At 30.8% G+C, this 13,047-nt stretch overlaps 1 protein-coding gene across 8 annotated transcripts; it reads left to right on the forward strand.

Moving 5' to 3' along the window:
• The first annotated feature begins 279 nt into the window (after positions 1-279).
• LOC143244449 (endonuclease V-like) lies at positions 280-12,785 on the forward strand. Of its 8 annotated transcripts, none has more exons than XM_076489123.1 (9): positions 293-402; positions 899-1,026; positions 1,199-1,550; positions 3,278-3,412; positions 6,018-6,057; positions 6,589-6,701; positions 7,461-7,529; positions 7,940-8,068; positions 11,405-12,785. In XM_076489123.1, exons 3-9 carry the CDS (start codon positions 1,392-1,394, stop codon positions 11,480-11,482), a joined length of 723 nt encoding a protein of 240 aa, XP_076345238.1. In that variant the 5' UTR covers positions 293-402; positions 899-1,026; positions 1,199-1,391; the 3' UTR covers positions 11,483-12,785. The 8 variants fall into 8 exon arrangements, with proteins under 8 accessions (XP_076345235.1, XP_076345238.1, XP_076345234.1 ...); XM_076489119.1 differs by lacking the exon at positions 11,405-12,785 and adding an exon at positions 8,283-8,555 and having other exon boundaries at positions 899-1,044; XM_076489117.1 differs by lacking the exon at positions 11,405-12,785 and adding an exon at positions 8,283-8,555.
• The last annotated feature ends 262 nt before the right edge of the window (positions 12,786-13,047 follow it).

Below are 13,047 nucleotides of genomic sequence, written 5' to 3' on the forward strand. Positions count from 1 at the left end.
ATGCACAAAGGTGTATGTACCACAATACATGGACATTGCTCTGAAAAGGATCAGAATAATATTCAGTTCCATAATTATAATTTCCAATACTGCAAGACCACAAGTACGGGGAGGAGGAAGAGGTCAAAGAGAACTTGACCCTCTTGGGTATGAACATATCTTACCCAAACACTGAGGGAGAAAGAACAATCACGTCAGAAAAAAAAACCATGTGGCTGTCCACGTTGTAACGTTATCAGCAGTAATTGTAATCGATATATATATAATGTAATATATAATATTTACAGTACCCAGTATCAAACTGGATACGTCATACACAGTGAATGGATTTCAAATTATGATGTAATTTGTTGGTGTAAGTTATTAAACACTGAGGAGGCGATAACAAGTTTCTAATTTAAGGTGAGATTTCTTCTATAACTAAAAAATAAAACTCGGAATAATTGTATAAAATCTGTGAATTTATTATAATAATTGCTTAACATTAGCCATATATTTACGTTAACTTAATTATGTTAACGTAAATACAAAGGTAATGTTCAGTAATTATAAAAAAAATATTAGTGTAGGCTAGTTGAAATAAAATGTAAAACCGAGTAATCAGTAGGAACTTAAAATTGCAAAAACACACATTGGTAACAGCATATCATAGAGTAGGTGTTACACACTAACAGTAGTTAACTAAAAGTATAACTTAGAATTACGGTTTAGTAACAGTATTACTACTATTAAACTAGTACTATATTCTGTATACAGTCTTTAGTGCAAGTTTAGTACTAACATAACTGTAGTGTAACATGAATTAACTGCTTACAAAATTACAACAACAGTGCCTGTAAATGAAAAGTAAAATCGTTTTTGTTTTTTTTGTAATACACATATAATATTATTATTGTAGGAAAATACGTTGTAGGACCAGGATAAGAAGTTGTTACAACATTAAAACAGTGATTATCTTAGGCTTCCAGTTAGTGGAAAAATGGGCGAAAATGACAGTGTGCGTGAAGACACAACACAGTGGGAAGAGTAAGTCCAAATAAAGCGGTAACCTCGGTTTTTGTATGGAACGTGGAAGTTAAGTGCTTTGCTTGATAAAGATAAATACATCGTATTTTTATAATGTCATATATCTGATATATTGAGTGTAGTTTTATGTTATATGTACGTTACACATTTATCTTTTAATTCTGTTTTTTAGAGAACAAGAAATACTGAAGAAAAAACTGTATTTAAAGGACACAGAATTATGACAGAAAGCACTTATAGAGTTAGATAATTGTGCAGAAAGAAGTAAGCCAGTTACTCATCAGTATTTGCTAACATTGGACAAGTCTGACATCAGTAGAGAAACTATAGATACTGCAACAGAACTTTGTCCTTTATTGAAGCCAATGCAAATTGCAGAACAATCAAATGAATCAGCTGTAAACCTTTTCAAGACCCCCAGTTCTAGTCTATTGTCCTTTATTGGTGGACTTGATATATCCTATAGAAAAGACGACAATAATGCCTGTGTTGCGCTTGTTGTAATTTCTTACCCTGAGCTTAAGGTACATGGTCAATTTTCCTTTGAAAGCTAACTATCCAAAAATTAGACATTATATCATATTTTAAAGCTAAGACATCTCATATGTATCATAGGAATGAGTTGGTAATATATTAAATGGTTAAAGCAATATTTATTTGTCTTAAAATCAGTGATTTATTTTTCGTTTATAAATATAGGCCTAGATTCACAAATATTTATGAATTTTCAGATAGTAACTTTAAACTATTGTCTATTTAAGTTTCAATATTTTCTGGAATGGAGGTAAGCTTGAAATTCAGTTTGAGCAAAGTGAGATAAAGTCGTTAGATTTATGTTATTTACCTTGACCTTCAAACAGTGAAGAACAAACATTAATCCAATTTAATGTAACTTTTAACACATGATGTACTTATCCACCAAAAATGTACAGTAATTCATCCTTTTAAGAAAGTCTGGATGTAACTTGCTAAAGTTGAAATGATTGTTAACAAGGACCACAGACTGAGACATTTACACATACTAAATCTCTACCAAATTTGAAAATCAAAATGAAATAATCATTATTTTCATGTTAAACAAAATACAAGAGGAATTAACTTTTAAGTATTCCAATTAGTGAGTGAGATAGACTCTTCAAATGTGGGAGTGGGTAGGCTACCTATGGACCCCTCAGCAAAAGAATGGCTTTCCATCCATGATAATGCTGTTTATTGTAATATAATTACCTGAAAATATTTTTAAAGATGTTATGTATGTGGGAAATTTTTATAGATCTAGGAATGTAAAGATACATCAGTTTACCCATTGAATTTAATAAAATATGAATCTGTGAATATCAGGAGCTACAAACTTCATATTACCATACATGTGAGAAATCAAGAATAGAATACTCTGTGATCAGGGGAATGGAACAACCACTGAATTAATTCATTTTCATTAACTTTAGAACAGATAAGACTAAGGTTGTGAGATGGAAATCACATCTGTGAGACTTGTAGAAAAACATATAAGAAATTGTTGCAATTATTTAAGCCTTTCTTAGAATATTTTAAATAAGGTATCGGGTTGCAGCACTGGCTGTGTAGGGATGACTGTAAATACCTTTCTATGTCCACTGAAACACTGAATTGAAAAGAAGAATTTTTTGATAAAAGAAGTAAATGTAGGGATGGCTAACATCAGGCCATCAGAAACAATGTAAACAATATGGTATTGCATCAACCTTATGTTATAGCATTGGTGAGAATTATCATGTAGTAATATGTATAATTCTTCAGTCACAGTTAAGTTTAATTGATCTGTTTTCATTTGTTAACATTCCATTACACTGTGTTTTTGTCTATAAATCTGTATGTTAATATTTCTTTAGTTAAGAAATGTATTTTTCTTTTTTCAATGGTACACTGTACAAAAGAAATGTTGAAACCCTTATGTCCTAAGAGTTGAACTATTCCATTTTCCTTAATTTTAGGAATTGTACTTTCTAAACAAATAATATTGTCATAAAGTGTGTGTTTGGAAGAGTTGTAGGTACTCTAAACAAATTTGTAATGAATTAGTTTCAATAAACTTTAATCATTTGATTTGTTTCTCATTTATTATAAATAGAAATGCTTTGTTGTTTTATTTGGTATATTAATTTTCTTAAAAGAATTTCTCTGAGGTAGAAGTTTTTTCTAAGTGAGTTAGTGAAATGATTAATGTCAGAATATTTCTCATATCATAAACAAGCATTTTAATTTTGTTTAGCTTGTGTATGAAAGCTGTTTTATGGTTGAAGTAACCAAGCCCTACATTCCAGGATTCCTTGCTTTTCGGGAGGTAGAGTTTTTTATGAAGACTGTCAATGAATTAAAAGCTAACTCTTCGGAGTACTTTCCTCAGGTATTAATTTTACTTTAATCATATTTATTCATTAGTTAAACTGCTCAAGCTAATAAAAAAGAAGGTAACATTTTGTTGTTTTTTTTCAGAGTTTTAGACTGATCCACAAGTTGCCATAACGTTCTTGATTTTTACCATAAAATTATAATATTGTAGTGAAAGTTAACTCAATATATTCAAGGTTATATAGATATCTACTACAGATATCTCATGACAAAACTTTTCATAGTTTTTATGATTAAAAAGTCCACCATGTGGGTCCTTTGATGTGGGATCTCATTTCTAATCATCTTTACTGAGAAGTGGTTCTTGTTATCATATCATACTCTATTCCATATTAACATTTAGCAGTATTTTCAAAGATGAGGAAACAAAAAGCTATGGTTTTAATATTGTATTTTCATGGGATGAAATTGTACCTAAAAAAGTTAATTTTGAAGGTTTTTTTTAAAATTCTCTTTTAACCTTAAAATTCGTATCTTTTTTTGTATACAAAGGGACACATTTTGAAAGATAGATGGTGTGAGTTGTATTACATTATTAGGGACACTGTAACCAACATAGTAATGGACACACAACTTGATGCACAAGTAGTTTAGAAAAAATGTGTATTTAAAAGCTGTTAGAGTCCATAGCCTTTGTAATTCTAAAGGTAACATACAAGTAATTTTAAGTTGAACCTTCTGTCAGTTGTACAGATCATGTCATATGAAGTTATCACTGTTTACAAAGATTGTAAAGTGTGCTGATCTAAGGTTTATGAATATTCAAATTTTAAAGAAACTAGATAGGATAGGTAATGAAGCCACAGTGTTTATTGTGATGCATAACAGATCAATTGATGCATTGAAAGTTTAGTAGGCATAACATTTTTATATTAAACTTACTGTAACATAACATACACCTGAGATGAAGTGAAACAGATTACAATTATCTTTTTTCACTGGTTGAAAAAGAAATGAAAAATGTGTTAGTGAATAAGTTTTAATCAGAGTTGAAGAGACAGATGTAGTTAGTCCTGAAACTTTCCTGCTTGATTTGGTGTTTTATTTAAAATCCGTGAAGGAAACATTTTAAAATTGTTTCATGAATGTATACTTTCAACTCCTGTTTTTCTTTATTTCTTTTTATAATTTTAATTATTTAATTGGAAAGCTGCTGCTTTTATTTCACTGCAACTCTTATAATTAATTTGATCAGTTTTTCTTTTTTTTTATAGAAAAGTTTGATATTACAATAGATATTTAGGCTTAATGTTATAATAACAGTTTTGATCTTACATTTAGGCTTAATGTTATAATAAGTTTTGATCTATTTTAGTGGTTTTATATCATGATTTATTTCATCAGTATTTAACTGGGAAACATAGAATAAGGAGTTGTTACATATGTTTTATATACTTAGAAGATTTCAGTTTCTAACTTTTGTGTAAGTATTATTTATTAGCTGGAGAACCTGTATTCTGAATGGAAGTTATGTAAATTCATGATTAATGAAAGGTTATCTTAGGACATGAAAAGTTGTTTCCTTTGTATATAATTTATAAAACCCTTCAAACACCCATAAAAACAGCAAAACTGTAAATTTGCATGTATATCCTCATAGACCCAATAAACCATCATGCCAAATTTGGGGAAAATTCATTAAAGGGCCAAAGTAATGGTAAAATAACACCACAAAAATACTCATAAAAACTTCAGAATGCAAAATTTAAAATTTGTATGTATTTCCTCATGGACCTAATGAACATCCATACAAAGTTTAGTGAAGTTCCATCCACACCCTGTGAAGTATTTATAGAGACATACAATAAACAGTACTGTTATATTTATATAGATGATACCAGTGTATTATTTCATGTGTGACACATTCATGATGCCATATACTCACCCTGAGAATGGAGAAGAATAACGTTTTCCGTAATGGGAAACAGAGGTCAAATGGGAAAATTGTGACCTTGTTGCAAATCTACATGCACACAGGATAAAAGTTTTACAGAGTTGGAGGTTTCACATTGTGTAATAAAAAAAAGTTTACAGTATCATATAAGCAAGTATTTATAGGGACATACAACATACAGTACTATTATATTTATATAGATAGTGCCAGAGTATTAATCCACATATGTCATTCATGACATCATATTTTTACCTTGAGAATGGAGAAGAATAAAGTTTTCCATGGCAGAAAACAGAGATGAAATGGGAAAATTGTGATCTTATTGCAAACTTACATGCATACAGGATAAAAATTTTGCAAAGTTGGGTGTTGCACAACTTTGTGAAGTTTTTCTAGTATCATATAAGCAAGAGTTCCATTATAGTATGATTTTTTAAAGAGCAAAATTAAATCTATATTTTCCAATAAATGAAGTTTTGTTTATACAAGACTGTTACAAAGTTTTATTGCATCACTGAAACTAACAAGATTAACCAATTAAAAAAAAGAGAGAGATCAGAATACCTGGAGACATCACACTGTTTTAGAATGAAGTTATAAAAATATAGTATATTTTATTTGTAGCTTAGAAAAAAAAAAGGTAGCAGTGAAACACAAACTGGTCACATTGTTATGGCTTTGTTATAAGATTTCTCTTCATTTCAAGGTGATACTTGTGGATGGAAATGGAATTCTTCATCCTAAAAGTGAGTGTTTAAAATTTTTTTTTCATTACCTCTTGAAAATGTTTTCACACATAAGACAAAAGCAATATCTATGTTTGTATGTGCCTAGCAGTCTAGTATATGTTGAGTCCAATTTATGGTCGCATCAGCTTACGTGTTAATTTTTATTTCACATTGATTTTCACTTAGTCATCATTGTTACATATGAAAAATAAATTTATAACTGTCATGAGCTACTTTAAAAATAAACTTGATAAAGAATTTAGTTAATAAACTGATCTAACTAGGAGTATGTTATGTTACAAACCAAAACTTCTCATCTGGTTAGAAGTATGTTATGTCACAAATAAAAAAGTAACAGTTGAGTACCCTAATCCAAGTTTGATGTCTCAAACTTTGTCCAGCTAAAGAGAATTAGTCTAGTTATAAATTCATGTAGTAAGCTGGTTCTGACTAGTTTAATTTCCTTTTTCTTCATGTTTTAGACTAACTCATTGTTTGTGCCCATATAATTTGAGCCTCCATTAATTAATGCTTCTTTAAAAACTCCAGTGTTTGGTTTAGCCAGCCATCTTGGAGTTTTATTAGATATACCATGTATCGGAGTTGCCAAAAGTCTACATTTTGTGGATGGACTTCAACGGGATGTCAGTTACAGACAAAAGGTTTGATACATTGCCTTGAAGATACTGGTATAAGATTCATGTTACGTGAAAATTAGTTTATAAAAATTAAAACCAAGTACTTCTTTATGGTTGGAAGATCTAACTGATGACATAAACATGGCATTATTATATGTCAGCTTCCTCTATGTCCATGGATAATATTCAGTTTTCTTTATCAATTTAAATGTTCATAAACAGTAATGGAGAATCTATGTGGTGCTCATTCATTATACCTAATTTTCTTTATTGTATTATTTATGACAACACTGTATGATACAGTGCAAATTAAGTCATGAAAAAACTTTGTAAATGGAAAGACTGCTGTACTTGTTATGGTACATGTCTTTAGCATGCTGGAAATAATGCTAGGAATCAAACTGTTAGATATGCATTGTGGCATCAACACATTATAGACATGGGATGTCATGTAACGTGTGTTAGAGAAAGTGCCCATTGTAAGTAAGTTGTAATATTAGGTACGATCATCATGTGCATTTCAGTATATGTAAAAAAAAAAAGTGTTGTTTCCTTCATAGTTCATTGTAAAATACGTTAACCTCATAACTACAAATTCAGAAATTGAATAATTTGAATTAGGAAACAACTGTATAGGCCTTTGTAATCTTAATTGTCCATAAGATTGTGCTGGTCAGTGCAGTGAAAAAGTTGGGGAATCACTGACATGTATCATATTTGGTAGAGACAAATACGACCTAATATTTTTGGACTTAAGTAACAAACGTACACTGTTTCCTATAGGTTGAGTCCTTGAACAAGGCAGGAGATTATTTTTATCTGCTCGGAACTACTGGAAATATTCTAGGAGCTGTAAGTCTAATATTGTAGTTCTGTATACCTTATAAGCTGTGTTTAAGCTTCTAGAATGTTGTAACTAGTAGAACACGAATGAAGGGTGCAAATGATTTACTCGAGGATCAATGTGCTGCATGAAGATTTTCTTTGATAAATAACATTTGTAATTGTTTCATTTATTATTTCTATAAAAAAGTGAAATCATAATTTTTTAATTTAGTTTACTCTTAAAACTTTATCTTCCACAACCTCAGCACTTCACTTTCAGCAAGTTACACCTTAATCTAAATACATTATCCATCATGTTTACCTTGTATTTTATAAGAAATATTTTGGTTTCAACCAAGCCACATGGTTGGCTAGTTGTTTGTATTTTCCTGAAAGGATAAAAGACATTTCAGAACAATTTTATTCATTTTTCAAAGGCACTGAAGACCTGTAAGGCTGCAAAGAATCCAGTTTTTGTCTCTCAAGGTCATAGATGCTCACTGGAATCTGCTATAGCTGTTGTTAAACTGTGTTCTATTTACAGAGTTCCAGAACCTACTCGCCTGGTACGTGTTTAGATCACTATTATATTATCTCCATTAATCTTCAGTTAATGTATTTATGATTGGATGACCACTAATATTTCTCATTAATCACATATCTAATCTAATACTTTATTTATTCTATTATTATTAATTACTGAAAATAATTGTGAATAGGGTATAAAAGACATACTATAGGAATAACTTTGCTTTATCTTGTGAAAATGAACTGAACCAGAGTAGCAGTGTGCTGACAGTTGCTGTAACTGGTTGTCATCCAACCAGTCAGAAGAAAGCCAGACTGAAATATATATTAATGTTGATATCAGAGTTTTGGTCAAAAATCTTGAAGGTTATGTGAAATTGGCAATGTTAGTAACCAAGGTTGAAAACACCAAAAGTAACATTAAAGTATTTCAAGGGATATGATGATTGAATACAGACATTGGTATGAATGTTAGCTTAGAACACGGGTTTCCAACTTAAGTGTGCCTGAGGGCCACAACTATATTCACGAGTCTAATGGTGGGCAGCATTATATTTTTCTCAAATTAGGGCTTGTTGGTGTATTATGTAATGCAAAATAGAGTAAATAGATCCATAGTAGGGTTAATTTATGTCCTTTTAACATGGTAAAATGATTTACGATTGGAGAAGGAGTTAATCTGAATGTGACTTACTTTACGTTACATGATATTTGGATGGACATATTTGTGAAAAAAGATGTACATATTTCAGTGTGAAAATAAAAGGAAAGTGTAATTTAAACATGTTCAATTATGTAATAAATAAATTTAATGAAAAAATGCTGCATATAAAAGAAAATAGAATAGCAAACATACCCATGATATTTAATGTAGCAAGGACATAAAATTTTCAATGTGAACTTTATGGTCACTCAGCAGTACTGACCAAAGCAGTTATGTCGACATGGAGTTCTGCCGTTGCTAGTCTCAGGAGGTGAAGGCAGAGAATAATCTGTGAGGTGACTTCTGTTGTAGTTCTTAATTTCATTGAGGAGAACACATTTTCACATATGTATGCTACCAAACATTAATGTCATTTTCTCTCCAAAAGTATGCAGATTTGGAAATCGATTTTTTGAAAATAGTTCAAAGAAATCTGGTCTTTGGTCTTGTCTGGTTTGTAGAAATGGGTCAGCGTGCAAATCACATAACTTAAGTTGAACATGAGCTTGTTGATTTTCTATGTCAACACAAAGAGAATTATTGAACAGTTCTATCCTGCTTTTTAACATTTCAAACTCTTCAAATCTTGCATTTAACTCATCTATGATATCTTCAATATTTACAAAAATTCTGAAAAATCAAGTGGCTCGACATCTTTGAACTGTTCTGTTTAGTGTTGACAACTTGGAAAGTGGGCCAAGTTGTTTTCTTAACTTATTTTGAAACCCATTTATGTTTTCCATTACATCCAATACCATCTGGTTCTGCCCCTGGAGCTTCAAGTTGAGATTGTTAAGGTGTGTGGTGATGTCTGTGAGAAAAGCCACTTGTTTCAGAAAATCCTTACTTTTGAGTTCTTCTTCCAATTGTGTTGTACCCAATGAAACAAACAGAGTCAGGAATGCAGAGATTTCTTTCCTTATTCCAAAGAATTGTTCAAGACACTATTATGCACTGAGTCACCTTACTTGGTTGTAAAGAGCCAAATCCCCAAAAACTGCTTCAGCTGCTGATGTAAAAACTGCTTTGTTTCCTCCTCTTTTTTGTTTTGTTTCACTGATTTCCCACACAAAGCTCCTTGATGAATAACAAAGGAATGTTGGACAAGTTGCTTCATTTTCCCTAAGAGTCCAACAAAGTCAAATTTTTTCCAATCATTGCAGGTGTATGCTATTTGTCACTATTGCTGAACATTTATTGAAACCTCTGATTTTATCAACTGAATTTTTCACTGCCTCAAAGATATCCTTTCCTTTTGTGGTCCCACGAAGAGCACATACATTCAATAATTCCTCTTTCATTGGAAAGTCTTCATGAATAATGCATACAAATATTAACAGCTGACTTGCATCTGCTTGATTAGTACTTTCGTCAAGACAAAGCGAGAAATAAGTATTTTCTTCAACCGATCCAACAAGTGAGTTTTCTAATTATTCTCCCATATCATTGACCCTTCTTTTTATGGTTTGGTTGGAAAGTGCCACTGATTCAAATTTATCACTAATTTTGGCATTCCCAACCACCTTTGGGTTTCTTTGCTCTTGCAAGTTCAAGAGAAACAATGTATGAATCATTCAAAGCACACGTCTGGCTTTCTGACAACTTGTTAAACATACGTTTGTTGTTTTAATTTCTTGCTGAAATCTGCAATTTGAACTTTTTCAGTTTATCCTTCATGCATTTTCACATTAAATATTTTGGGCACTGATATAATTTGCATACAAACCAAACACTGCAACTTGCCGTTATTGTTTGTAATTAAATAATCAAGTTCCCAACATTCCTGGTACGCTATTTTCACTGTCAATCTTACGTTTCTTAAAAACTTTACTCATGTTTATATCTACCACAGAAATGAACAGTGATAATTAACAACACGTCAACCTCCACAACAGCAAATGGACACACTGGTAACAGCCACCAGGGGGGTAAGTCCACTTTGTCTAGCAGGGAAGAATGATGATATAATATGCCAAAATATATGTGATATAATTTAAAAGCTATTACTATCCAGTTATTACTGTAAAATTATAGAGGCATAAACAATAAACATAAATGTGCACACAGAATAAATTTTAAAATTTCATTAGTGAATGTCAGTTGTAGCTTTCATGCATTTTTACCTTGCAAGTCAGAATTTTTCATTTCTTCACTCCAAAATTATATATAAAAGTAGGTTATTTTTCAATAGACCTTTGTGGGCCACACAAAACCATGCCCTGTGCCACCTGTTAGAAATCACTGGTTGAGAACATGAAGTACTCCTCAGAAGAAGTAACCACAAGCAATGTAAAGTTGGAGTTGTCTGTTCTTTGCAAATGAATCCAATTTTTAGTTGTTCAGTCACCATACAAACTACAGTAATGCTTGAGGCTGCATCTCATCCAAAAAAAGAGTTGGTGACCTACACAAAATTGATAGCACACTGACTGCTGATAAGTGCAGATGGGTTCTGATTTATCAGGCAGGTGAGGGACAAATGGAACACTCACAATCTTGCCTTGATCTGCATGGGTTTATATAAACACCAAGAACATTCAATTGCAGGAAGTAACATAAGAAAATTCAGCAATATTTCAGTCATAAGTTGTTCTGAAATCACATTTTCCATATTTTCTATTCTTATATCAAAACCATTCCTTAAGACTAATAGTGTAATATTCTATTACAGGCTGATATCCAGTCTCGAAAATTTCTTCAACAGGAAATCCACACTACATCATCATGTAAGCCTAATACTACTAGGTGACTAAACCAATAAAAGCTTTTAACTGAATTTTAATGGTAACCTTGTTTAATTTAAGTATTAAGAAAAAATTTAGTCAACAAGTGTGATACAAAGATAATTTCGTGTAATATATTTAATACTATGGAAAGTTTATTTTTCATATATTCTCTCTCCAAATTTGAGAATAGCTCAATCCATGGTATAAGCCCATTGGTAATTTTAAAAATTTTATAATAGTCACAAATATACCACTATTCATATTTAGTATGTTGTATGTGTGTAAATAAATTTGGAGAAATCTGATAAAATATAATTACAGATTAGGGCTTTTTCAGAGTTTTAATGGTGGTGAACAGATTGAATGATGTAATAAATTTGGATTGATTTCTGAAATAATGGTCAGTTACAAATTATTAAGTTTATATTTTGCAAATATCTAGATTTTTAAGAGTCTGAACAATTAGTAAGCTATTAAATAAGTTTTCCACCACTTCTCAAAATGATAGCACATTGTATTAGTCTTATTATCATCAGGTTTTGGGACTTGCATTAAAATGTTTATTAATTATACTAATTAGTATAAACAAAATATTATTAGCTAAGTTTTTAATTCTACAAAGTAATATTTTAAAGGTCCCCCAGTGTGACATTTTCTCTATTTACCCCCACACACACACAAAAAAAAAAATCAAATTGATATAAAATTGTCATTGCTCAGAAAAACTGATTTTTTGGGTTACAGCATTATCTTACCATATCTGCATATCACATCTTCTCTTATCTATAATCAATAGAAAGCTAAGGTTTTCATCTTTCAAATATGTATTATATAACATTTTATGAACAGAGTATTGTCTATTTCACTGTTAGTACAAGCTTTGTTCCCATGGGAAAAGATGAGCTTGGATGATTTTGTAATGGTTCTTCTAGCACAGTTAGAAGAAGTTATCTAACTAACACTAGTACAAAAAGACTCATGAAAGTATTTGTTTATTTTTCACTTGTTATAATGAAAAAAATATTTCATGTTATGCATGTGAACAACTTGAAGTTATTCTGAAAAGAAAAAATGGTAAATTAGATTATTTTTGTGGTTACAACATTAACTATGTGAGGTTGGTCAAATTGACCAAAGTACAGAAAATTTTATTTAGGAGGTTTTACGTGATCAAGTACTTAATTTGCACATGGACTAGTGAAAGACAATTTCTTTTTGTATGTTAGACTTGTGTTTACTGAAGGACTGCCAAATTTTGTGAAGATTTAATATAATATGTACAAGCGAGTAGTATGAGTAAAAAGAGGTCACATGATCTGTGAAGAAGAGGGAGTTAGGCTCATCTTTCATCATCACAGTTTTGAATGTCCCAAACAACTGGTAAAATGAGTCAACCTTTTACAACCACATGTCTGGTGAAATTATTTTATCTAATCTAAAATTTTGGTTTTTGGTTATTTTTATAATAATAAATAAAGAAAGAACACAGAAAAGAGGAAAAGTACTTAAATATATATTTTTACATTAATGGTAGTAAAGCACCAAAGAACATAGACTAATAACATACAGTAATTCTGATGAGAACCAA

The sequence above is a fragment of the Tachypleus tridentatus genome, chromosome 2 (genome assembly GCF_004210375.1).
Source record: "Tachypleus tridentatus isolate NWPU-2018 chromosome 2, ASM421037v1, whole genome shotgun sequence".
NCBI lineage: Eukaryota > Metazoa > Arthropoda > Merostomata > Xiphosura > Limulidae > Tachypleus > Tachypleus tridentatus.

Bases quoted from the DNA above. Each gene is read 5' to 3' on its own strand.
- LOC143244449 (XM_076489120.1), top strand. From the start codon at position 1,392: ATGCAAATTGCAGAACAATCAAATGAATCAGCTGTAAACCTTTTCAAG. The intron at 6,058-6,588 runs GTGAGTGTTTAA...TAAAAACTCCAG, and splicing joins TGGAATTCTTCATCCTAAAA to TGTTTGGTTTAGCCAGCCAT. The intron at 8,069-8,282 runs GTACGTGTTTAG...GAACTGAACCAG, and splicing joins TTCCAGAACCTACTCGCCTG to AGTAGCAGTGTGCTGACAGT.